This window comes from Ranitomeya imitator, chromosome 4 (genome assembly GCF_032444005.1).
Source record: "Ranitomeya imitator isolate aRanImi1 chromosome 4, aRanImi1.pri, whole genome shotgun sequence".
NCBI lineage: Eukaryota > Metazoa > Chordata > Amphibia > Anura > Dendrobatidae > Ranitomeya > Ranitomeya imitator.
Genome location: NC_091285.1, coordinates 2,276,112 through 2,303,520, shown reverse-complemented (window position 1 = coordinate 2,303,520; position 27,409 = coordinate 2,276,112). Strand labels below are relative to the sequence as shown.

General features: G+C 55.1%; 1 protein-coding gene and 1 long non-coding RNA gene across 4 annotated transcripts in view; one reads left to right on the top strand and one right to left on the bottom strand.

The window, feature by feature from the left end:
- PLEKHA5 (pleckstrin homology domain containing A5) overlaps positions 1-20,962 on the bottom strand; it is a 139,679-nt gene extending 118,717 nt beyond the window's left edge. For all 3 annotated transcript variants that reach the window (XM_069762759.1, XM_069762754.1, XM_069762755.1), the window contains exons 1-2: positions 20,812-20,962; positions 20,659-20,735 (exon numbers count right to left, since the gene is read on the bottom strand). In XM_069762759.1, the coding sequence (XP_069618860.1) occupies positions 20,659-20,735; positions 20,812-20,903 (169 nt within the window). In that variant the 5' untranslated portion in view covers positions 20,904-20,962. The remainder of the gene's footprint in view (positions 1-20,658; positions 20,736-20,811) is intronic.
- Positions 865-1,538, top strand: LOC138674926 (uncharacterized). The gene is made up of 3 exons (XR_011320618.1): positions 865-998; positions 1,225-1,335; positions 1,453-1,538. It is a non-coding gene; the product is annotated as an uncharacterized lncRNA (long non-coding RNA).
- Positions 20,963-27,409: the final 6,447 nt, after the last annotated feature.

The window sequence follows — 27,409 nt, the reverse complement described above, 5'->3', positions numbered from 1 at the left end:
TGTCTACCACTCATAAGGCTCACACACCTTTAGGCTATGGATTCTTTTAGAACATTCAAGGTTCAACTTGTTAAAGTTTTATACTTTAATACAAAAACTGTTCAGTGCTTACAGTAAGAAAAGGTAAAAACATGACAAGACATACAACTTATGCAAAACAGTATAAAAATAAACAGGAGGAACTTATAGAAATCATCTAACTGGTAGTTTGCTTTCTGCTCCCTGAGTTGGGGTGAGTGGAGTTGATGGAACACATCAGCTTCTCGGGCTGCCCTCACATGTGAACACTTGTCTTTATACAGCCGTAATTTATAGCTTTGGTCTGATGATCAGGTTTCTAGACCAGCCCCTCAGGTTCATAACATAATTGCTTGGTTTTTGATAGGACCATGGCCGCGCCCCCCAATGACTATATTATTTTCTCTTGAGATCCTTTGTGTAACAGCTCTCCCAGAGATACCATCAGGCTGTAATTAACATCTCCCTTCCAAGAGCTAGGTGGTGTCAAATGTTACATTTCTTCTTGGGTTCCAGCATGACCCCTTGGCAAGATTGGAGACAAAATTCTACTTGTCCCAGGAAAATACTTATTAACACCTGGGTGCGAACCTGCAGCCTTCAGGACAGATGTTACATTATTGCCAGTGACAATAAATGTATAGATAGTCCACTACACACACACACACACGTAGGTGAGGGGTATAGGTACGGTCGATCCACAATGCTGTATATTCAGTATCAGGGTCCGGGGTAGGTGAGGGGTATAGGTACAGTCGATCCACAATGTTGTATAATAAAGGACAGATGAGGGGTATAGGTACAGTCAGATCACAATGCTGTATATTCGGTGGCCGGGGCAGGTGAGGGGTATAGGTACAGTCGGTCCACAATGCTGTATATTCGGCATCAGGATCCGAGGCAGGTGGGGGATATAGGTACAATCTGAGCACAATGCTGTATATTCGTTATCAGGGTCCAGGCCAGGTGGGGGAGTATAGGTACAGTCGGTCCACAATGATGTATATCCTGTATCAAGGTACGGGGAGGGTGAGATCCACAATGCTATATGTTCGGTTTCCGTGTCTGGGGCAGGTGACGGGTATTTTTACAGTCGGTCCACAATGCTGTAAATTCGGCATCAAGATCCGGGCAGGTGAAGGAGGTACAGTCTGTTCACAATGCTGTATATTCGGTATCAGGGTCAAGGGCATGTGAGGGGTATAGGTACAATCGGTACATAATGCGGTATATTCGTTATCCATGTCCAGGGCAGGTGGAAGGCATAGGTATAGTCGGTTCACAATGCTGTAAATTTACTATCGAGGTACAGGACAGGTGGGGGGTATAGGTAAAGTCAGTCCACAATGCTGTATATTCGGTATCGGGGTCCAGTGGGGATACAGGTACAGTTGGTCCACAATGCTGTATATTTGTTATCAGGGTCCAGGGTAGGTGGGGGGGTATAGGTACAGTCTGTCATGCTGTATAATCTGTATCGAGGTACAGGGCAGAAGAGGGGTATAGACAGTCGGTCCACAATGTTGTATATTCGGTATCAGGGTCCAGGGCAGGCGAGGGATATAGGTACAGTTGATCCACAATGCTGTATATTAGGAATCAGGGTCCGGGGCAGATGAGGGGTATAGCAACAATTGGTCCACAATGCTGTACATTCTGTATCCAGGTCAGGTGGGAAGTATAGGTACAGTCGATCAACAATGCTGTATATTCATTATCAGGGTTTGGGGAAGGTGAGAGGTCTAGGTACAATGCTGTATATTTAGTATCAGGATCCTGGCAGGTGCGGAATATAGGTACAGTCGGTCCACAATGCTGTATATTCAGTATCAGGGTCCTGGCAGGTGAGGAGTATAGGTACAGTCGGTCCACAATGCTGTATATTCAGTATCAGGATCCTGGCAGGTGAGGAGTATAGGTACAGTCGATCCACAATGCTGTATATTCAGTATCAGGGTCCTGGCAGGTGCGGAGTATAGGTACAGTCGATCCACAATGCTGTATATTTAGTATCAGGATCCTGGCAGGTGAGGAGCATAGGTACAGTCGGTCCACAATGCTGTATATTCAGTATCAGGATCCTGGCAGGTGAGGAGTATAGGTACAGTCGATCCACAATGCTGTATATTCAGTATCAGGGTCCTGGCAGGTGAGGAGTATAGGTACAGTCGATCCACAATGCTGTATATTCAGTATCAGGGTCCTGGCAGGTGCGGAGTATAGGTACAGTCGATCCACAATGCTGTATATTCAGTATCAGGGTCCTGGCAGGTGAGGAGTATAGGTACAGTCAATCCACAATGCTGTATATTCAGTATCAGGGTCCTGGCAGGTGAGGAGTATAGGTACAGTCGATCCACAATGCTGTATATTCATTATCAGGGTTCAGGGAAGGTGAGAGGTCTAGGTACAATGCTGTATATTCAGTATCAGGGTCCAATGCAGGTGAGGAGTATAGGTACAGTCGATCCACAATGCTGTATATTCAGTATCAGGGTCCTGGCAGGTGCGGAGTATAGGTACAGTCGATCCACAATGCTGTATATTCAGTATCAGGGTCCTGGCAGGTGAGGAGTATAGGTATAGTTGATCCACAATGCTGTATATTCAGTATCAGGGTCCTGGCAGGTGAGGAGTATAGGTACAGTCGATCCACAATGCTGTATATTCATTATCAGGGTTCAGGGAAGGTGAGAGGTCTAGGTACAGTCGATCCACAATGCTGTATATTCAGTATCAGGATCCTGGCAGGTGAGGAGTATAGGTACAGTCGATCCACAATGCTGTATATTCAGTATCAGGATCCTGGCAGGTGAGGAGTATAGGTACAGTCGATCCACAATGCTGTATATTCAGTATCAGGGTCCTGGCAGGTGAGGAGTATAGGTACAGTCGGTCCACAATGCTGTATATTCAGTATCAGGGTCCAATGCAGGTGAGGAGTATAGGTACAGTCGGTCCACAATGCTTTATATTCAGTATCAGGGTCCTGGCAGGTGCGGAGTATAGGTACAGTTGGTCCACAATGCTTTATATTCAGTATCAGGGTCCTGGCAGGTGAGGAGTATAGGTACAGTCGATCCACAATGCTGTATATTCAGTATCAGGGTCCTGGTAGGTGCGGAGTATAGGTACAGTCGATCCACAATGCTGTATATTCAGTATCAGGGTCCTGGCAGGTGAGGAGTATAGGTACAGTCGGTCCACGATGCTGTATATTCAGTATCAGGGTCCTGGCAGGTGAGGAGTTTAGGTACAGTCGATCCACAATGCTGTATATTCAGTATCAGGGTCCTGGCAGGTGAGGAGTATAGGTACAGTCGGTCCACAATGCTGTATATTCAGTATCAGGGTCCTGGTAGGTGCGGAGTATAGGTACAGTCGATCCACAATGCTGTATATTCAGTATCAGGGTCCTGGCAGGTGAGGAGTATAGGTACAGTCGGTCCACAATGCTGTATATTCAGTATCAGGGTCCTGGTAGGTGCGGAGTATAGGTACAGTCGATCCACAATGCTGTATATTCAGTATCAGGGTCCTGGTAGGTGCGGAGTATAGGTACAGTCGATCCACAATGCTGTATATTCAGTATCAGGGTCCTGGCAGGTGAGGAGTATAGGTAAAGTCGATCCACAATGCTGTATATTTAGTATCAGGGTCCTGGTAGGTGCGGAGTATAGGTACAGTCGATCCACAATGCTGTATATTCAGTATCAGGGTCCTGGCAGGTGAGGAGTATAGGTACAGTCGATCCACAATGCTGTATATTCAGTATCAGGGTCCTGGTAGGTGGGAGGTACAGTCGATCCACACTGCTGTATATTCCGTTTCTGTATCTGGGGTAGGTGGGAGGTATAGGTACAGTCAATCCACAATGCTGTATATTCGTTACTAGGGTGCAGGGGGTGGCAGGTGGACCCCGCACAGTCGTACGGCACAGATCGTTGCTTGCACTGGCAGCTCCACGTTATTTATAGGAGGAGGCGAATGCCATCTGTGCCCCCTAGAAACAGCATCCACAGAGATATGAGGAGCGGACTGGGGGCCAACCCTGCTGGCAGACAGTGCCAGTCTACACAGACAGCTCACTCCGCAGACAGACAACGGGCACGGGTCCAGGCCGTCACCTCTCAACTCCACGAGCCAATCTGGAGCAGAGCCAGATGGACGTCTGCTGCAGAACATTGCAGCCGAGAGGAAAGCTCTGCACCCTGTAAATATTTACACAGAGCTGTGTGTGGCGAGAGCTTCAGGGCGGCCGTACATCACCGCCAGCTGCACAGTGTGTACAACAGCCAGCAACTTCCCCTATAACTGCCTGGAAAACAGGAACTGGAGCAGCCAATCACAAAGCAGCTCTGGTCTCCTGAAACCGAAGTACAACACCCAACCTGATTGGATGTTACTGACTGCCAGCAACCAGAGGTCGAATCACCTGATGGTCAATACATGAGTTACACACCGCGGAGCTCAACCCTCTACAGAGCCATCACCACACCGCGGAGCTCAACTCTACACTAGACCCCAGAGCTCACCACCATACAATGCCACCAATAGTCCTCAGAGCTCACCACCATAGTGCCACCAATACACCGCTGAGCTCATCACCATACAATGCCACCACTATACCACCTCACAGTTGACCACCATATAGTGCCACCACTAGACCTCCGAGCTCACCACCATAGTGCCACCAATACACCGCTGAGCTCATCACCATACAATGCCACCACTATACCACCTCACAGTTGACCACCATATAGTGCCACCACTAGACCTCCGAGCTCACCACCATACAGTGCCACCAATAGACCTCACAACCATACACAGTGCCACCACTATACCTCACAGTTCACCACCATACAGTGCCACCACTAAACCGCAGAGCTCACGACCATACAATGCCACCACTAGACCTCAGAGCTCACCACCATACAATGACACCACTAGACCTCAAAAATCACCATACAGTGCAACAACTAGATCTCAGAACTCATCACAACACAATGCCACCGCTAGACCTCGCAGCTCACCACCATACAGTGCCACCAATAGACCTCACAGCTCACCACCATACAATGCCACTACTAGATCTCACAGCTCACCACCATACAATGCCACCACTAGACCTCAGAGCTCACCACCATACAATGCCACCACTATACCTCAGAACTCACCACCAGACAGTCTGGGTGTTCTCTCTACACACTAGAACGACTGTACACAGTAAACTCATGGAGTGGGCACATTAAAGAACTAAGCTTAAACCGGGTGGATGGAGCACCAAGCTGTATATAGGGGCAGATATCTACATAGTGTCCTGAAAAAGTCTTCACACCCAATTAACTTTTTCACATTTTTTCCATTTTACAGTCACAAACTTCTATGTATTTTATTGGGATTTTCTGTGACACAAAGTAACAAGTATTAGTGACGAGTAAAGGGAATGATACAGGGTGTACTAACTATTGTACAAATATAAATCTGAACATTGTGCTGTGCATTAGTATTCAGCCCCCCCTGTAGTAAGTACTTTATAGGACCACCTTTCTACCTTTCTTTGCAGTCACTGCTGCAGTCTTTTGGGGGTCTGTCTCTCCCATCTTTCTCTGCAGTCTTTTGGGGTCTGTCTCCACCTTTCTCTGCAGTCTTTTGGGGTCTGTCTCTCCAACTTTCTCTGCAGTCTTTTGGGGTCTGTCTCTCCTCCTTTCTCAGCAGTCTTTTGGGGTCTGTCTCTCCTCTCTCAGCAGTCTTTTGGGGTCTGTCTCTCCTCCTTTCTCAGCAGTCTTTTGGGGTCTGTCTCTCCTTTCTCAGCAGTCTTTTGGGGTCTGTCTCTCCTCCTTTCTCAGCAGTCTTTTGGGGTCTGTCTCTCCTCCTTTCTCAGCAGTCTTTTGGGGTCTGTCTCTCCTCCTTTCTCAGCAGTCTTTTGGGGTCTGTCTCTCCTCCTTTCTCAGCAGTCTTTTGGGGTCTGTCTCTCCACCTCTCTCTGCAGTCTTTTGGAGTCTGTCTCTCCACCTCTCTCTGCAGTCTTTTGGGGGTCTGTCTCTCCTCCTTTCTCAGCAGTCTTTTGGGGTCTGTCTCTCCTCCTTTCTCTGCAGTCTATTGGGGTCTGTCTCTCCACCTTTCTCTGCAGTCTTTTGGGGTCTGTCTCTCCACCTTTCTCTGCAGTCTTTTGGGGTCTGTCTCTCCCTCCTTTCTCTGCAGTCTATTGGGGTCTGTCTCTCCACCTTTCTCTGCAGTCTTTTGGGGTCTGTCTCTCCCTCCTTTCTCTGCAGTCCTTGGGGTCTGTCTCTCCACCTCTCTCTGCAGTCTTTTGGAGTCTGTCTCTCCACCTCTCTCTGCAGTCTTTTGGGGGTCTGTCTCTCCTCCTTTCTCTGCAGTCTTTTGGGGTCTGTCTCTCCACCTTTCTCAGCAGTCTTTTGGGGTCTGTCTCTCCTCCTTTCTCAGCAGTCTTTTGGGGTCTGTCTCTCCACCTCTCTCTGCAGTCTTTTGGGGGTCTGTCTCTCCTCCTTTCTCAGCAGTCTTTTGGGGTCTGTCTCTCCTCCTTTCTCTGCAGTCTTTTGGGGTCTGTCTCTCCCACCTTTCTCAGCAGTCTTTTGGGGTCTGTCTCTCCACCTTTCTCTGCAGTCTTTTGGGGTCTGTCTCTCCTCCTTTCTCTGCAGTCTATTGGGGTCTGTCTCTCCACCTTTCTCTGCAGTCTTTTGGGGTCTGTCTCTCCACCTTTCTCTGCAGTCTTTTGGGGTCTGTCTCTCCACCTTTCTCTGCAGTCTTTTGGGGTCTGTCTCTCCCTCCTTTCTCTGCAGTCCTTGGGGTCTGTCTCTCCTCCTTTCTCTCCAGTCTTTTGGGGTCTGTCTCTCCTCCTTTCTCTGCAGTCTTTTGGGGTCTGTCTCTCCTCCTTTCTCTGCAGTCTTTGGGGTCTGTCTCTCCCTCCTTTCTCTGCAGTCTTTTGGGGTCTGTCTCTCCTCCTTTCTCTGCAGTATTTTGGGTTTGTCTCTCCCCCCTTCTCTGCAGTCTTTTGGGGTCTGTCTTCACCTTTCTCTGCAGTCTTTGGGGTTTGTCTCTGCCACTTTTCTCTGCAGTCTTTTGGGGTCTGTCTCTCCCCTCTTCTCTGCAGTATTTTGGGGTCTGTCTCTCCCTCCTTTCTCTGCAGTATTTTGGGGTCTGTCTTCACCTTTCTCTGCAGTCTTTGGGGTTTGTCTCTCCCACCTTTCTCTGCAGTCTTTGGGGTCTGTCTCTGCAGTCTTTGGGGTCTGTCTCTCCCACTTTTCTCTGCAGTCTTTGGGGTCTGTCTCTGCAGATTTGCCCATCTAGAAGTGACATTTTGCTCTCTCAGTGACGTCTGTGATCAGTCATTTTCCCGTCTCGTCACAGATTCTCTGGGATTTGGGTCTGGACGGTGACTGCTCCTCTCTAAACCCTCTATGGTGGCTCTGGCAGGATGTTGAGGGCTGTTCCCATGCTGGAAGGTGAACCTACGCCCCAGTCTCAAGAATTTCGCTGTCTCTAACAGGTTTTCCTCCAGGATCGCCTTGTATTTAGCTACATCTATCGACCCATCACCTCTGACCAGATTCCCTGCCACTGCTGAAGAAAAGCCTCCCCACAGCATGATGCTGCCACCACGCAAGACGGTGGGGATGGTGTTTTCAGGGTGATATGCAGTGTTCGTTTTCCACCACATACTCACTGTGTCCCCTACATGGGACTTCTTGGGGCTTCCACAATGCCTTTCTACTTGCTCCTCTTCCATAAAGGGCAGATTTGTGGAGCACACGACTAATAGTTCTCCTGTGGACAGTTTCTCCCCCCTGTGGATCTGCGGCTCCTCCAGTGACCATGGGCCTCTCGGCTGCTTCTCTCATTAATCCTCTCCTTCCTTCAGATGTCAGGTTAGGTGGACAGCCATGTCTTGGTAGGTTTGCAGTTGTGCCATTCTCCCTCCATGTTTGGATGATGGATTGATGCTCTGTGAGATGTTCAGAGCTTGGGCTATTTTCTATAACCTAACCCTGCTTTCCTCCTCTCCACCACTTTATCCCTGACTTGTCTGGTGGGCTCCTTGGTTTTCATGATCCCTGATGTTCTCACACAAACCTCTGAGGCCTTCACAGAACAGCTGTCGTTATACTGAGGAGGAATCACACCCAGGGGGACGCAGGGTACTAATGATGTGACTTCTGGGGGCGATCGGTCACTCAGGATGTTATTTAGGGGCATCAGACTACAGGGGGCCGAATACTAATGCACAGTATTCAGATTTCTAGCTGTACAATAATTAGTACACCCCATATCATTTCCTTTACTCATCACTAATACTTGTTATATGTAGTACATGGGGGGGGCACACATACATACACAGCTGTATACGGGGGTGCACATACACAGCTGTATAGAGGGGGAACACGTACACACTGTATACTGGGGGAAACAGCTGTATAGAGGGGGAGCACGTACACACTGTATACTGGGGAAAACAGCCGTATAGAGAGGGGGAGCGCGCACACAGCCGTATAGAGAGGGGGAGCGCGCACACAGCCGTATAGAGAGGGGGAGCGCGCACACAGCCGTATAGAGAGGGGAGCGCGCACACAGCCGTATAGAGGGGGAGCGCGCACACAGCCGTATAGAGGGGGAGCGCGCACACAGCCGTATAGAGAGGGGGAGCGCGCACTCCTGTATAGAGAGGAGCGCACACACAGCCGTATACAGGGGGAGCACACACACACACAGCTGTATAGAGGGGGAGGACGCACAGCTGTATAGAGAGGGGAAGCGCACAGCTGTAGAGGGGAAGCGCACACAGCTGTATACGGGGGGCACACGTACACAGCTGTATACAGAGGGGGAGCGCGCACAGCTGTATACAGGGAACACGTACACAGCTGTATAGAGAGGGGGAGCGCACACACAGCTGTATACGGAGGAGCACACGTACACAGTTGTATAGAGGGGGAGCGCACTCACAGCTGTATAAAGAGGGGAAGCGCACACAGCTGTATACGGGGGCACGTACACAGCTGTATAGAGGAGCGCGCACAGCTGTATACAGGGGCACACGTACACAAAGCTGTATAGAGGGGGAGCGCGCACAGCTGTATACAGGGGGCACACATACACAGCTGTATAGAGGGGGGAGTGCGCACAGCTGTATACAGTGGGAACACGTACACAGCTGTATAGAGAGGGGGAACGCACATACACAGCCGTATACGGGGGGCACACACAGCTGTATAGAGAGGGGAGCACGCACATGCACAGCTGTATAGAGGGGAAGCACGCACATGCACAGCTGTATAGAGAGGGGGAGCACACAGCTGTATACAGGGGGCACACGTACACAGCTGTATACTGGGGAAACAGCTGTATAGAGAGGGGGAGCGCTCACACACAGCTGTATGGAGAGGGGGAGCGCGCACACAGCTGTATAAAGAGGGGGAGCGCGCACACAGCTGTATAAAGAGGGGGAGCGCGCACACAGCTGTATAAAGAGGGGGAGCGCGCACACAGCCGTATAAAGAGGGGGAGCGCGCACACAGCCGTATAAAGAGGGGGAGCGCGCACACAGCCGTATAAAGAGGGGGAGCGCGCACACAGCTGTATAAAGAGGGGGAGCGCGCACACACACACAGCCGTATAGAGAGGGGGAGCACACACACACACAGCCGTATAGAGAGGGGGAGCACACACACACACAGCCGTATAGAGGGGGAGCGCACACACACACAGCCGTATAGAGAGGAGGAGCGCACACACACAGCTGTATAGAGAGGGGGAGCGCGCACAGAGCTGTATAGAGGGGGAGCGCGCACACACAGCTGTATACAGGGGGAGCACGCACACAGCTGTATACAGGGGGAGCACGCACACACACAGCTGTATACAGGGGGAGCGCACGCACACACAGCTGTATACAGGGGGAGCACGCACACACAGCTGTATAGAGAGGGGGAGCACGCACACACACAGCTGTATACAGGGGGAGCGCGCACACACAGCTGTATACAGGGGGAGCATACACACAGCTGTATACAGGGAGAGCACGCAGACAGCTGTATAGAGAGGGGGAGCGCACACACACAGCTGTATAGAGAGGGGGAGCGCGCATACACAGCTGTATACAGGGGGAGCACGCACACACAGCTGTATACAGGGGGAGCGCGCACACACAGCTGTATAGAGAGGGGGAGCACGCACACAGCTGTATACAGGGGGAGCGCGCACACACAGCTGTATACAGGGGGAGCACGCACACACACAGCTGTATAGAGAGGGGGAGCGCACACAGCTGTATAGAGAGGGGGAGCGCGCACACACAGCTGTATAGAGAGGGGGAGCGCGCACACACAGCTGTATACAGGGGGAGCACGCACACAGCTGTATACAGGGGGAGCACGCACACACAGCTGTATAGAGAGGGGGAGCGCGCACACACATAGCTGTATAGAGAGGGGGAGCACGCACACACACAGCTGTATACAGGGGGAGCGCGCACACAGCTGTATACAGGGGGAGCGCGCACACACAGCTGTATACAGGGGGAGCGCGCACACAGCTGTATAGAGAGGGGGAGCGCGCACACAGCTGTATAGAGAGGGGGAGCACACACACAGCTGTATACAGGGGGAGCACGCACACAGCTGTATACAGGGGGAGCACACACACAGCTGTATACAGGGGGAGCACGCACACAGCTGTATACAGGGGGAGCGCGCGCACACAGCTGTATAGAGAGGGGGAGCGCGCACACAGCTGTATAGAGAGGGGGAGCGCTCACACACAGCTGTATACAGGGGGAGCGCGCACACAGCTGTATAGAGAGGGGGAGCGCACACACAGCTGTATACAGGGGGAGCACACACACACAGCTGTATAGAGAGGGGGAGCGCGCGCACACAGCTGTATAGAGAGGGGGAGCGCGCACACAGCTGTATAGAGAGGGGGAGCGCTCACACACAGCTGTATACAGGGGGAGCACGCACACACAGCTGTATAGAGAGGGGGAGCGCGCATAGAGAGGGGGAGCGCGCACACACAGCTGTATACAGGGGGAGCGCGCACACACACAGCTGTATAGAGGGGGAGCGCACACACACAGCTGTATAGAGAGGGGGAGCGCGCACACAGCTGTATACAGGGGGAGCGCGCACACACAGCTGTATAGAGAGGGGGAGCGCGCACACACACAGCTGTATAGAGGGGGAGCGCGCACACACACAGCTGTATAGAGAGGGGGAGCGCGCACACACAGCTGTATAGAGGGGGAGCGCGCACACACACAGCTGTATAGAGGGGGAGCGCGCACACACACAGCTGTATAGAGAGGGGGAGCGCGCACACACACAGCTGTATAGAGGGGGAGCGCGCACACACACAGCTGTATAGAGAGGGGGAGCGCGCACACACAGCTGTATAGAGGGGGAGCGCGCACACACACAGCTGTATAGAGGGGGAGCGCGCACACACAGCTGTATAGAGAGGGGGAGCGCGCACACACAGCTGTATAGAGGGGGAGCGCGCACACAGCTGTATAGAGGGGGAGCGCGCACACAGCTGTATAGAGGGGGAGCGCGCACACAGCTGTATAGAGGGGGAGCGCGCACACAGCTGTATAGAGGGGGAGCGCGCACACACACAGCTGTATAGAGAGGGGGAGCGCACACACACAGCTGTATAGAGGGGGAGCGCGCGCACACAGCTGTATAGAGGGGGAGCGCGCACACACACAGCTGTATAGAGAGGGGGAGCGCGCACACACAGCTGTATACAGGGGGAGCGCGCACACAGCTGTATAGAGGGGGAGCGCACACACACAGCTGTATAGAGGGGGAGCGCGCACACACACAGCTGTATAGAGAGGGGGAGCGCGCACACAGCTGTATAGAGGGGGAGCGCGCACACAGCTGTATAGAGGGGGAGCACGCACACACAGCTGTATACAGGGGGAGCGCACACACATAGCTGTATACAGGGGGAGCACGCACACACATAGCTGTATACAGGGGGAGCACGCACACAGCTGTATACAGGGGGAGCGCACACACACACACAGCTGTATAGAGAGGGGGAGCACGCACACAGCTGTATAGAGGGGGAGCGCGCACACACACAGCTGTATAGAGAGGGGGAGCGCGCACACAGCTGTATAGAGAGGGGGAGCGCGCACACAGCTGTATAGAGAGGGGGAGCGCGCACACAGCTGTATAGAGAGGGGGAGCGCGCACACAGCTGTATAGAGAGGGGGAGCGCGCACACAGCTGTATAGAGAGGGGGAGCGCGCACACAGCTGTATAGAGGGGGAGCACGCACACACAGCTGTATAGAGGGGGAGCACGCACACACAGCTGTATACAGGGGGAGCGCCCACACATAGCTGTATACAGGGGGAGCACGCACACACATAGCTGTATACAGGGGGAGCACGCACACACATAGCTGTATACAGGGGGAGCACGCACACAGCTGTATAGAGAGGGGGAGCGCGCACACATAGCTGTATACAGGGGGAGCGCACACACACAGCTGTATACAGGGGGAGCACGCGCACACACAGCTGTATAGAGAGGGGGAGCGCACACACAGCTGTATACAGGGGGAGCGCACACACAGCTGTATAGAGAGGGGGAGCACGCACACAGCTGTATACAGGGGGAGCGCGCACACAGCTGTATACAGGGGGAGCGCACACACAGCTGTATAGAGAGGGGGAGCACGCACACAGCTGTATAGAGGGGGAGCGCGCACACACATAGCTGTATACAGGGGGAGCGCGCACACAGCTGTATAGAGGGGGAGCGCGCACACAGCTGTATAGAGGGGGAGCGCGCACACAGCTGTATAGAGGGGGAGCGCGCACACACACAGCTGTATAGAGAGGGGGAGCGCACACACACAGCTGTATAGAGGGGGAGCGCGCGCACACAGCTGTATAGAGGGGGAGCGCGCACACACACAGCTGTATAGAGAGGGGGAGCGCGCACACACAGCTGTATACAGGGGGAGCGCGCACACAGCTGTATAGAGGGGGAGCGCGCACACACAGCTGTATAGAGGGGGAGCGCGCACACACACAGCTGTATAGAGAGGGGGAGCGCGCACACACAGCTGTATAGAGGGGGAGCGCACACACAGCTGTATAGAGAGGGGGAGCGCGCACACAGCTGTATAGAGGGGGAGCACGCACACACAGCTGTATACAGGGGGAGCGCACACACATAGCTGTATACAGGGGGAGCACGCACACACATAGCTGTATACAGGGGGAGCACGCACACAGCTGTATACAGGGGGAGCGCACACACACACACAGCTGTATAGAGAGGGGGAGCACGCACACAGCTGTATAGAGGGGGAGCGCGCACACACACAGCTGTATAGAGAGGGGGAGCGCGCACACAGCTGTATAGAGAGGGGGAGCGCGCACACAGCTGTATAGAGAGGGGGAGCGCGCACACAGCTGTATAGAGAGGGGGAGCGCGCACACAGCTGTATAGAGAGGGGGAGCGCGCACACAGCTGTATAGAGAGGGGGAGCGCGCACACAGCTGTATAGAGAGGGGGAGCGCGCACACAGCTGTATAGAGAGGGGGAGCGCGCACACAGCTGTATAGAGGGGGAGCACGCACACACAGCTGTATAGAGGGGGAGCACGCACACACAGCTGTATACAGGGGGAGCGCACACACATAGCTGTATACAGGGGGAGCACGCACACACATAGCTGTATACAGGGGGAGCACGCACACACATAGCTGTATACAGGGGGAGCACGCACACAGCTGTATAGAGAGGGGGAGCGCGCACACATAGCTGTATACAGGGGGAGCGCACACACACAGCTGTATACAGGGGGAGCACGCGCACACACAGCTGTATAGAGAGGGGGAGCGCACACACACAGCTGTATACAGGGGGAGCGCACACACAGCTGTATAGAGAGGGGGAGCACGCACACAGCTGTATACAGGGGGAGCGCGCACACAGCTGTATACAGGGGGAGCGCACACACAGCTGTATAGAGAGGGGGAGCACGCACACAGCTGTATAGAGGGGGAGCGCGCACACACATAGCTGTATACAGGGGGAGCACGCACACAGCTGTATAGAGGGGGAGCACGCACACAGCTGTATACAGGGGGAGCGCACACACAGCTGTATAGAGAGGGGGAGCACGCACACAGCTGTATAGAGGGGGAGCACGCACACACAGCTGTATAGAGGGGGAGCACGCACACACAGCTGTATACAGGGGGAGCGCACACACAGCTGTATAGAGAGGGGGAGCACGCACACAGCTGTATAGAGGGGGAGCACGCACACACAGCTGTATAGAGGGGGAGCACGCACACAGCTGTATACAGGGGGAGCACGCACACACACACAGCTGTATACAGGGGGAGCGCGCACACACAGCTGTATAGAGGGGGAGCGCGCACACACAGCTGTATAGAGAGGGGGAGCACGCACACACAGCTGTATAGAGGGGGAGCGCACAAACACAGCTGTATAGAGGGGGAGCGCGCACACACACAGCTGTATACAGGGGGAGCGCGCACACACACAGCTGTATAGAGAGGGGGAGCACACACACACAGCTGTATACAGGGGGAGCGCACACACAGCTGTATAGAGAGGGGGAGCGCGCACACAGCTGTATAGAGGGGGAGCGCGCACACAGCTGTATAGAGAGGGGGAGCGCGCGCACACAGCTGTATACAGGGGGAGCACACACACAGCTGTATACAGGGGGAGCACGCACACAGCTGTATACAGGGGGAGCGCGCGCACACAGCTGTATAGAGAGGGGGAGCGCGCACACAGCTGTATAGAGAGGGGGAGCGCTCACACACAGCTGTATACAGGGGGAGCGCGCACACAGCTGTATAGAGAGGGGGAGCGCACACACAGCTGTATACAGGGGGAGCACACACACAGCTGTATACAGGGGGAGCACGCACACACAGCTGTATAGAGAGGGGGAGCGCGCATAGAGAGGGGGAGCGCGCACACACAGCTGTATACAGGGGGAGCGCGCACACACACAGCTGTATAGAGGGGGAGCGCACACACAGCTGTATAGAGAGGGGGAGCGCGCACACACAGCTGTATACAGGGGGAGCGCGCACACACAGCTGTATAGAGAGGGGGAGCGCGCACACACAGCTGTATAGAGGGGGAGCGCGCACACACACAGCTGTATAGAGAGGGGGAGCGCGCACACACAGCTGTATAGAGGGGGAGCGCGCACACACAGCTGTATAGAGGGGGAGCGCGCACACAGCTGTATAGAGGGGGAGCGCGCACACACACAGCTGTATAGAGGGGGAGCGCGCACACACAGCTGTATAGAGAGGGGGAGCGCACACACACAGCTGTATAGAGGGGGAGCGCACACACACAGCTGTATAGAGAGGGGGAGCGCACACACACAGCTGTATAGAGAGGGGGAGCGCGCACACACAGCTGTATAGAGGGGGAGCGCGCACACACACAGCTGTATAGAGAGGGGGAGCACGCACACAGCTGTATACAGGGGGAGCGCACACACAGCTGTATAGAGAGGGGGAGCACGCACACAGCTGTATAGAGGGGGAGCACGCACACACAGCTGTATAGAGGGGGAGCACGCACACACAGCTGTATACAGGGGGAGCGCACACACAGCTGTATAGAGAGGGGGAGCACGCACACAGCTGTATAGAGGGGGAGCACGCACACACAGCTGTATAGAGGGGGAGCACGCACACAGCTGTATACAGGGGGAGCACGCACACACACACAGCTGTATACAGGGGGAGCGCGCACACACAGCTGTATAGAGGGGGAGCGCGCACACACACAGCTGTATAGAGAGGGGGAGCACGCACACACAGCTGTATAGAGGGGGAGCGCACAAACACAGCTGTATAGAGGGGGAGCGCACACACACAGCTGTATACAGGGGGAGCGCGCACACACACAGCTGTATAGAGAGGGGGAGCACACACACACAGCTGTATACAGGGGGAGCGCACACACAGCTGTATAGAGGGGGAGCGCGCACACACACAGCTGTATAGAGAGGGGGAGCGCGCACACAGCTGTATAGAGGGGGAGCGCGCACACAGCTGTATAGAGAGGGGGAGCGCGCGCACACAGCTGTATACAGGGGGAGCACACACACAGCTGTATACAGGGGGAGCACGCACACAGCTGTATACAGGGGGAGCGCGCGCACACAGCTGTATAGAGAGGGGGAGCGCGCACACAGCTGTATAGAGAGGGGGAGCGCTCACACACAGCTGTATACAGGGGGAGCGCGCACACAGCTGTATAGAGAGGGGGAGCGCACACACAGCTGTATACAGGGGGAGCACACACACAGCTGTATACAGAGGGAGCACGCACACACAGCTGTATAGAGAGGGGGAGCGCGCATAGAGAGGGGGAGCGCGCACACAGCTGTATACAGGGGGAGCGCGCACACACACAGCTGTATAGAGGGGGAGCGCACACACAGCTGTATAGAGAGGGGGAGCGCGCACACACAGCTGTATACAGGGGGAGCGCGCACACACAGCTGTATAGAGAGGGGGAGCGCGCACACACAGCTGTATAGAGGGGGGAGCGCGCACACACACAGCTGTATAGAGAGGGGGAGCGCACACACAGCTGTATAGAGGGGGAGCGCGCACACACAGCTGTATAGAGGGGGAGCGCGCACACAGCTGTATAGAGGGGGAGCGCGCACACACACAGCTGTATAGAGGGGGAGCGCGCACACACAGCTGTATAGAGAGGGGGAGCGCACACACACAGCTGTATAGAGGGGGAGCGCACACACACAGCTGTATAGAGAGGGGGAGCGCACACACACAGCTGTATAGAGAGGGGGAGCGCGCACACACAGCTGTATAGAGGGGGAGCGCGCACACACACAGCTGTATAGAGAGGGGGAGCGCGCACACACAGCTGTATAGAGGGGGAGCGCGCACACACACAGCTGTATAGAGAGGGGGAGCGCGCACACACAGCTGTATAGAGGGGGAGCGCGCACACAGCTGTATAGAGGGGGAGCGCGCACACAGCTGTATAGAGGGGGAGCGCGCACACACAGCTGTATAGAGGGGGAGCGCGCACACACACAGCTGTATAGAGAGGGGGAGCGCGCACACACACAGCTGTATAGAGGGGGAGCGCGCACACAGCTGTATAGAGGGGGAGCGCGCACACACACAGCTGTATAGAGAGGGGGAGCGCGCACACACAGCTGTATACAGGGGGAGCGCACACAGCTGTATAGAGGGGGAGCGCGCACACACACAGCTGTATAGAGGGGGAGCGCGCACACACACAGCTGTATAGAGAGGGGGAGCGCACACACACAGCTGTATAGAGAGGGGGAGCGCGCACACACAGCTGTATAGAGGGGGAGCGCACACAGCTGTATAGAGAGGGGGAGCGCGCACACAGCTGTATAGAGGGGGAGCACGCACACACAGCTGTATACAGGGGGAGCGCACACACATAGCTGTATACAGGGGGAGCACGCACACACATAGCTGTATACAGGGGGAGCACGCACACAGCTGTATACAGGGGGAGCGCACACACACACACAGCTGTATAGAGAGGGGGAGCACGCACACAGCTGTATAGAGGGGGAGCGCGCACACACAGCTGTATAGAGAGGGGGAGCGCGCACACAGCTGTATAGAGAGGGGGAGCGCGCACACAGCTGTATAGAGAGGGGGAGCGCGCACACAGCTGTATAGAGAGGGGGAGCGCGCACACAGCTGTATAGAGAGGGGGAGCGCACAGCTGTATAGAGAGGGGGAGCGCGCACACAGCTGTATAGAGGGGGAGCACGCACACACAGCTGTATAGAGGGGGAGCACGCACACACAGCTGTATACAGGGGGAGCGCACACACATAGCTGTATACAGGGGGAGCACGCACACACATAGCTGTATACAGGGGGAGCACGCACACACATAGCTGTATACAGGGGGAGCACGCACACAGCTGTATAGAGAGGGGGAGCGCGCACACATAGCTGTATACAGGGGGAGCGCACACACACAGCTGTATACAGGGGGAGCACGCGCACACACAGCTGTATAGAGAGGGGGAGCGCGCACACAGCTGTATACAGGGGGAGCGCACACAGCTGTATAGAGAGGGGGAGCACGCACACAGCTGTATAGAGGGGGAGCGCACACACACAGCTGTATACAGGGGGAGCGCACACACAGCTGTATAGAGAGGGGGAGCACGCACACAGCTGTATACAGGGGGAGCGCGCACACAGCTGTATACAGGGGGAGCGCGCACACAGCTGTATACAGGGGGAGCGCACACACAGCTGTATAGAGAGGGGGAGCACGCACACAGCTGTATAGAGGGGGAGCGCGCACACACATAGCTGTATACAGGGGGAGCACGCACACAGCTGTATAGAGGGGGAGCACGCACACAGCTGTATACAGGGGGAGCGCACACAGCTGTATAGAGAGGGGGAGCACGCACACAGCTGTATAGAGGGGGAGCGCGCACACACATAGCTGTATACAGGGGGAGCACGCACACAGCTGTATAGAGGGGGAGCACGCACACAGCTGTATACAGGGGGAGCGCACACACAGCTGTATAGAGAGGGGGAGCACGCACACAGCTGTATAGAGGGGGAGCGCGCACACACATAGCTGTATACAGGGGGAGCACGCACACAGCTGTATAGAGGGGGAGCACGCACACAGCTGTATACAGGGGGAGCGCGCACACAGCTGTATAGAGAGGGGGAGCGCGCACACAGCTGTATAGAGAGGGGGAGCGCGCACACAGCTGTATACAGGGGGAGCACGCACACAGCTGTATAGAGAGGGGGAGCGCGCACACAGCTGTATACAGGGGGAGCACGCACACAGCTGTATAGAGAGGGGGAGCGCGCACACACAGCTGTATACAGGGGGAGCGCGCACACAGCTGTATAGAGGGGGAGCGCGCACACACATAGCTGTATACAGGGGGAGCACGCACACAGCTGTATAGAGGGGGAGCGCGCACACAGCTGTATACAGGGGGAGCACGCACACAGCTGTATAGAGAGGGGGAGCGCGCACACACAGCTGTATACAGGGGGAGCGCGCACACAGCTGTATAGAGGGGGAGCGCACACACATAGCTGTATACAGGGGGAGCACGCACACAGCTGTATAGAGGGGGAGCGCGCACACACAGCTGTATACAGGGGGAGCACGCACACAGCTGTATAGAGAGGGGGAGCGCGCACACACAGCTGTATACAGGGGGAGCGCGCACACAGCTGTATAGAGGGGGAGCGCGCACACACATAGCTGTATACAGGGGGAGCACGCACACAGCTGTATAGAGGGGGAGCGCGCACACAGCTGTATACAGGGGGAGCACGCACACAGCTGTATAGAGAGGGGGAGCGCGCACACACAGCTGTATACAGGGGGAGCGCGCACACAGCTGTATAGAGGGGGAGCGCACACACAGCTGTATACAGGGGGAGCACGCACACAGCTGTATAGAGGGGGAGCGCGCACACACAGCTGTATAGAGGGGGAGCACGCACACAGCTGTATAGAGAGGGGGAGCACGCACACAGCTGTATAGAGGGGGAGCACGCACACAGCTGTATACAGGGGGAGCGCGCACACACAGCTGTATAGAGAGGGGGAGCGCACACAGCTGTATAGAGGGGGAGCGCGCACACAGCTGTATAGAGAGGGGGAGCACGCACACAGCTGTATAGAGGGGGAGCACGCACACAGCTGTATACAGGGGGAGCGCGCACACACAGCTGTATAGAGAGGGGGAGCGCACACAGCTGTATAGAGGGGGAGCGCGCACACACAGCTGTATAGAGGGTGAGCGCGGACACAGCTGTATAGAGAGGGGGAGCGCGCACACAGCTGTATAGAGAGGGGGAGCACGCACACAGCTGTATAGAGGGGGAGCACGCACACAGCTGTATACAGGGGGAGCGCGCACACACAGCTGTATAGAGAGGGGGAGCGCACACAGCTGTATAGAGGGGGAGCACGCACACAGCTGTATAGAGGGGGAGCACGCACACAGCTGTATACAGGGGGAGCGCGCACACAGCTGTATAGAGAGGGGGAGCGCACACAGCTGTATAGAGGGGGAGCACGCACACACAGCTGTATAGAGAGGGGGAGCGCACACAGCTGTATAGAGGGGGAGCACGCACACAGCTGTATAGAGGGGGAGCACGCACACAGCTGTATACAGGGGGAGCGCGCACACAGCTGTATAGAGAGGGGGAGCGCACACAGCTGTATAGAGGGGGAGCACGCACACAGCTGTATACAGGGGGAGCGCGCACACAGCTGTATAGAGAGGGGGAGCGCACACAGCTGTATAGAGGGGGAGCACGCACACACAGCTGTATAGAGAGGGGGAGCGCACACAGCTGTATAGAGGGGGAGCGCACACAGCTGTATAGAGGGGGAGCACGCACACAGCTGTATAGAGGGGGAGCGCACACAGCTGTATAGAGGGGGAGCACGCACACAGCTGTATACAGGGGGAGCGCGCACACAGCTGTATAGAGAGGGGGAGCGCGCACACAGCTGTATAGAGGGGGAGCGTGCACACAGATCCGCTCGCACTCACCGGGGCTCTTCCGGTGTCCGGTCAGCACGGTCTCCCCGGTCGCCGGGTGCAGCCAGGTCGTGCTCTGAGCTTCCTCACTGTGGGGAGAGCAGACACATGAGTGAGCGCGGTCCGGGCCGCAGTCTCCTCTCCTCCCCCCGGAGCCCCGGTTACTTGATGAAGAAGACTCTGCCGCCCGCGGAGATGCCGTAGCCCCACGCCCAGGGCAGGGAGCTGACCCACTCCAGGCTCGGATCCGCCGCCATGTCTGTCACGGAGCGGGGACGCGCACTGCCTGCTGGGACAGACCGCGCAGCGCGCTCCCGCTCACTGGCAGTAGCCGGCCAATCACAGAGCGCGGCTTTCACTGAGGGCATTCTAGCCACGCCCCCACAAGTATCACCCGCCTTCCCGCTCATTCTGAGGTGAGGTGACAGATCTGAGGAGGACGATGGAGCTGCGTGACCGTGATCTCACCCCACACCGACCGTGCCCCCCCCCCCCGCGCACACACCATGCTTCCTCCCACACCGACTGTGCTCTCCCCAACACACACACACCGTGCTTCCCCCCACACACCGACCGTGCCCCCCCCCACACCATGCTTCCTCCCACACCGACCGTGCCCCCCCCACACCATGCTTCCTCCCACGCCGACTGTGCTCTCCCCAACACGCACCGTGCTTCCCCACCGACCGTGCTCTCCCGACCACCACACACCGACCGTGCCCCCTCCCCCCACACCATGCTTCCTCCCACACCGACTGTGCTCTCCCCAACACACACACCGTGCTTCCCCCCACACCATGCTTCCTCCCACACCGACTGTGCTCTCCCCAACACACACACACCGTGCTTCCCCCCACACACCGACCGTGCCCCCCTCCCCCCACACCATGCTTCCTCCCACACCGACTGTGCTCTCCCCAACACGCACCGTGCTTCCCCACCGACCGTGCTCTCCCGACCACCACACACCGACCGTGCCCCCTCCCCCCACACCATGCTTCCTCCCACACCGACTGTGCTCTCCCCAACACACACACACCGTGCTTCCCCCCACACCATGCTTCCTCCCACACCGACTGTGCTCTCCCCAACACACACACACCGTGCTTCCCCCCACACACCGACCGTGCCCCCCTCCCCCCACACCATGCTTCCTCCCACACCGACTGTGCTCTCCCCAACACGCACCGTGCTTCCCCACCGACCGTGCTCTCCCGACCACCACACACCGACCGTGCCCCCTCCCCCCACACCATGCTTCCTCCCACACCAACTGTGCTCTCCCCAACACACCGTGCTTCCCCCCCCACCGACCGTGCTCTCCCGACCCCCACACACCGACCGTGCCCCCCTCCCCCCACACCATGCTTCCTCCCACACTGACCGTGCCCCCCCCGCGCACACACCATGCTTCCTCCCACGCCGACACTGCTCTCCCCAACACACACACCGTGCTTACCCCCCCCCCCCCCGACCATGCTCTCCCGACCCCCACACACTGACCGTGGTCTCCCGCCCCCACACACCGACCGTGCCCCCCTCCCCCCACACCATTCTTCCTCCCACACCAACTGTGCTCTCCCCAACACACACACACCGTGCTTCCCCCCCACCGACCGTGCTCTCCCGACCCCCCCCCACCGACCGTGCCCCCCTCCCCCCACACCATGCTTCCTCCCACACTGACCGTGCCCCCCCCCGCGCACACACCATGCTTCCTCCCACACCGACTGTGCTCTCCCCAACACACACACACCGTGCTTCCCCCCCCCACACCGACCGTGCTCTCCCGACCCCCACACACCGACGATGCCCCCCTCCCCCCACACCATGCTTCCTCCCACACTGACCGTGCCCCCCCCCCCCCCCGCACACACCATGCTTCCTCCCACACTGACCGTGCCCCCCCCCCCCGCGCACACACCATGCTTCCTCCCACACCAACTGTGCTCTCCCCAACACACACACACCGTGCTTCCCCCCCCCCACCGACCGTGCTCTCCCGACCCCCACACACCGACCGTGCTCTCCCGACCCCCACACACCGACCGTGCCCCCCTCCCCCCACACCATGCTTCCTCCCACACTGACCGTGCCCCCCCCCGCGCACACACCATGCTTCCTCCCACACCGACTGTGCTCTCCCCAACACACACACACCGTGCTTCCCCCCCCCACACCGACCGTGCTCTCCCGACCCCCACACACCGACGATGCCCCCCTCCCCCCACACCATGCTTCCTCCCACACTGACCGTGCCCCCCCCCCCGCGCACACACCATGCTTCCTCCCACACCAACTGTGCTCTCCCCAACACACACACACCGTGCTTCCCCCCCCCCCCCCACCGACCGTGCTCTCCCGACCCCCACACACCGACCGTGCCCCCCACACCATGCTTCCTCCCACACTGACCGTGCCCCCCCCCCGCGCACACACCATGCTTCCTCCCACACCGACTGTGCTCTCCCCAACACACACACACACACCGTGCTTCCCCCCCCACCGACTGCGCTCTCCTCTCCCCACACACAGACCGTGCTCTCTTCCCCCCCCACACCGACCGTGCTCTTCCCCCCCCCCCCCCACACCGACCATGCTCTCCCCCCATACTGGGTTCACATTAGCGTTTCTGTGCACAGCGTATGATCAGCATGCGTTATTTCGCTGTCTGTCGAACGCAATATGTTGCATTTTTTGATGCGTCCAATATTGCGCAATCGTCCGCATGCATAAGTGCGTTGAAAAACGCAATACTGTGGGAATGCATTGGTACGCAAGGACATGTGTTCGCTACGCGTGCATACATCAGACTACATAGGGTATAAGAGGGGGTGAGGGCAAAGGAAGTTCGGGACTCTCAAGACTCTAGATGCATGTATGCATCTAGATGTATACACGCTATGAAAATGTTACTGCAGTCTGTACTCGTGTCTCTCTTGCAGCCTTCTTCAAAGATGTCCTCCAGTGAAGAACAGAATGCCTCCCACAGCGGACAGGAGACTGATGAAGTGAGGACATTTGCTATACTGACAGGTATGTATGTCAGTATGACACGTGGTAAAATCATGTATTTTCTTTACAGAACAGTCCAGTGCCTTAGAGCAGGAGCAGTTGACTTGGGCCCAAGTTCCTCAGGTGGAAAGACGGCGGTTAAGTATTCTTGAATGTTTTTGTTTTACCGTATATACTCGAGTATAAGCCGACCCCCCCTAATTTTGCCACAAAAAACTGGGAAAACTTAATGACTCGAGTATAAGCCTAGGGTGGGAAATGCAGCAGCTACTGGTAAATTTCAAAAATAAAAATAGACACCAACAAAAGTAGAATTAATTGAGACATCAGTAGGTTACGTGTTTTTGAATATCCATATTGAATCAGGAGCCCCATATGATGCTCCATACAGTTCATGATGAGCCCCATATAATGCTCCATGCAGTTCATTATGGCCCCATAGATGCTCCATATACAAATATGCCCCATATAATGCTCCATACAGTTCAGTATGGCCCCATAGACACTCCATATAACAATGTGCAACATATAATGCTGCAAAAAAAAAAAGACATACCTCTCATCGCTGCTCCTCAGCGTCCCTTCTCTCCGCACTGACTGTTCAGGCAGAGTGCGGCGCGCACACTAATACGTCATCGCGTCCTCTGACCTGAACAGTCACTGCAGAGGGCGCGGAAGACGGAGCGGCGCCAACGCTGAAAGAAGGGACAGGTGAGTATTTAATACTCACCTGCTCCCGACGCGGTCCCTGGCAGCTTCTGCGGACAGATGGTCTCCAGGACCCGCAGCTTCTTCTTGTATTGAGCGGTCACTGGTACCGCTCATGAGGGTATTTGCACACGTCAGGATTTCTTGCAGAAATTTTCCTGACAAAAACCAGACATTTCTGCCAGAAATCCGCATGCGTTTTTTGTGCGTTTTTTCCCAAATGCATAAAATTGCGGGAAAAACACAGAAAATCCGCAAAAATAATGAACATGCTCATTTTTCGAGGAAAAAAACACACCCATGTGAACAAAACGTGCAGAATGCATTCTAAATGATAGAATGCGTAATGTATGCGTTTTTAATTAGTTTTTATAGCGTTTTTAGCGCGAAAAAACCTGAACATGTGCACATAGCCTTACAGTAATGAATATGCGGGTCTACCCATATGGGAGTGGAGTCCATATTCATTACTTTAACCCCCTTCCCGACCTGTGACGCTTATGTGGCGTCATGGAGGGATTGCGTCCCTGCAGATCAGGTGAAAGGGTTAACTCCAATTTTACCAGATCTGCAGGGACAGAGGGAGTGGTACTTTAGCCCAGGGGGGGTGGCTTTACCTCCACGTGGCTACGATCGCTCTGATGGGCTGTTTCACTTTCAACAGCCAATCAGAGCAATTTGTAATATTTCACCTATGAAATTTGGTGAAATACTACAATCCAGCCATGGCCGATGCTGCAGTATCATTGGCCATGGCTGGAGACCGCGATCTGACCCCCACCCACCGTCTGACAGCGGCGATCTGCTGCCGCTGTCAGTCTTTCCTCCCCTCCGTTTTGTACCCCCACCACTGTCCGATCCGACCCCCCCATACCGCTGGAGTACCGGAGACCCTCCCGGTGTCCGTCAGGCATTTTCGATGGGTGCCGCCATCTTCCAAAATGGCGGGCGCATGCGCAGTACGCCCGCCGAATCGGCCGGCAGAGTCGTTACAGGTACATTTTGATCACTGTGATAGGTTATATCACAGTGATCAAAACAAAAAAAATAGTAAATAAAGCCCCCCGTTATCACCTCCATAGGTAGGGAAAATAATGGAATAAATAAAATATATATTTTTTTACTTTTCCACTAGGGTTACGGTTAGGCTTGCAATTAGGGTTAGAATTAGGCTATGTGCACACGGTGTGGATTTGGCTGCGGATCCGCTGCGGATTCGTGGCAGTTTTCCATCACGTTTACAGTACCATGTAAACCTATGGAAAACCAAATCCGCTGTGCCCATGGTGCGGAAAATACCGTGCGGAAACGCTGCGTTGTATTTTCCGCAACATGTCAATTCCTTGTGCGGATTCCGCAACGTTTTACACCTGTTCCTCAATAGGCATACGCAGGTGAAATCCGCACAAAAAACACTGGAAATCCGCAAGTAAAACGCAGTGCGTTTTACCGGTGGATTTTTCAAAAACCGTGCGGAAAAATACGCTCACAAATCCGCAACGTGGGCACATAGCCTTAGGGTTAGGGCTGGAACTAAAGTTAGGGTTGGAATTGGGGTTAGGGGTGTGTTGAGGTTAGGGTTAGGCTTGTGGTTAGGGTTAGGGGTGTGTTGGGGTTAGGGTTGTGGTTAGTGGTGTGTTGGGGTTAGGGTTGTGATTATGGTTAGAGTTAGGGGTGTGTTGGGGTTAGTGTTGGAGTTAGAATTGAGGGGTTTCCACTGTTTAGGCACATCAGGGGGTCTCCAATCACGCCATGGCGCCACCATTGATTTCAGCCAATCTTGCACTCAAAAAGTCAAATGTTGCTCCCTCCCTTCCGAGCCCAGACGTGTGCCCAAACAGTGGTTTACCCAAACATATGGAGCATAAGCGTACAACAATTTTGGGGGTCTAATTTCTCCTGTTACCCTTGGAAAAATAAAAAAAATGGCTAAAAAATTATTTTTGTGGGGAAAAAAAAGATTTTTTTATTTTCACGGCTCTGCGTTATAAAATTCTGCGAAGCACTGGGGGGTTCAAAGTGCTCACCACACATCTAGATAAGTTCATTGGGGGGGTCTAGTTTCCAAAATGGGGTCACTTGTTTGGGGTTTCTACTGTTTAGGTACATCAGGGTCTCTGCAAACGCAACGTGACGCCCGCAGAGCATTCCATCAAAGTCTGCATTTCAAAACGTCACTACTTCCTTTCCGAGCCCCGACGTTTGTCCAAACAGTGGTTCACCCCACATATTGGGCATCAGCGTACTCAGGACAAACTGGACAACAACTATTGGGTTTCAATTTATCGTGTTACCCTTGTGAAAATAAAAAATTGCGGGCTAAAAAATATCATTTTTGAGGAAAAAACGATTTTTTATTTTCATGGCTCTGTGTTATAAACTTCTGTGAAGCACTTGGGGGTTCAAAGTGCTCATCACATATCTAGATGAGTTCCTTGGGGGGGGGGGGGGGGGGGGGGGGTATAGTTTCCAAAATGGTGTCACTTGTGGGGGAGTTCCAATGTTTAGGCACACAGGGGCTCTCCAAATGCGACATGGTGACCGCTAACGATTGGAGCTAATTTTTCATTCAAAAAGTCAAATGGCGCTCATTTCCTTCTGAGCCTTGCCGTGTGCCCAAGCAGTGGTTTACCCCCACATATGAGGCATCGGTGTACTCAAGAGAAATTGCCCAACAAATTGTAGGATCCATTTTATGCTGTTACCCATGTGAAAACAAAAAAATTGAGGCTAAAAAATTTGGGGGTTAAAAAAAAAAAAAAAAAGTAGGAATTTGGTCCTACCGGTAAGATTGTTTCCAGGAGTCCATCATGACAGCACCACCAGGAGGTTGTCCTTCTTATCCTTGATAGGGACAGGAAACACAGAAGAGGTTAAATAGCCCCTCCCCACTTCCACCCCTCAGTGATTTTTTTCAAGTACCACACCTGGATGGATGCAACTCTATTTTATTGAAATTCCTCTCTACACATGTTTACATCACATATCAGACAGGAACTCAAGGGAGGGTATATAAGGGGTGCTGTCATGATGGACTCCT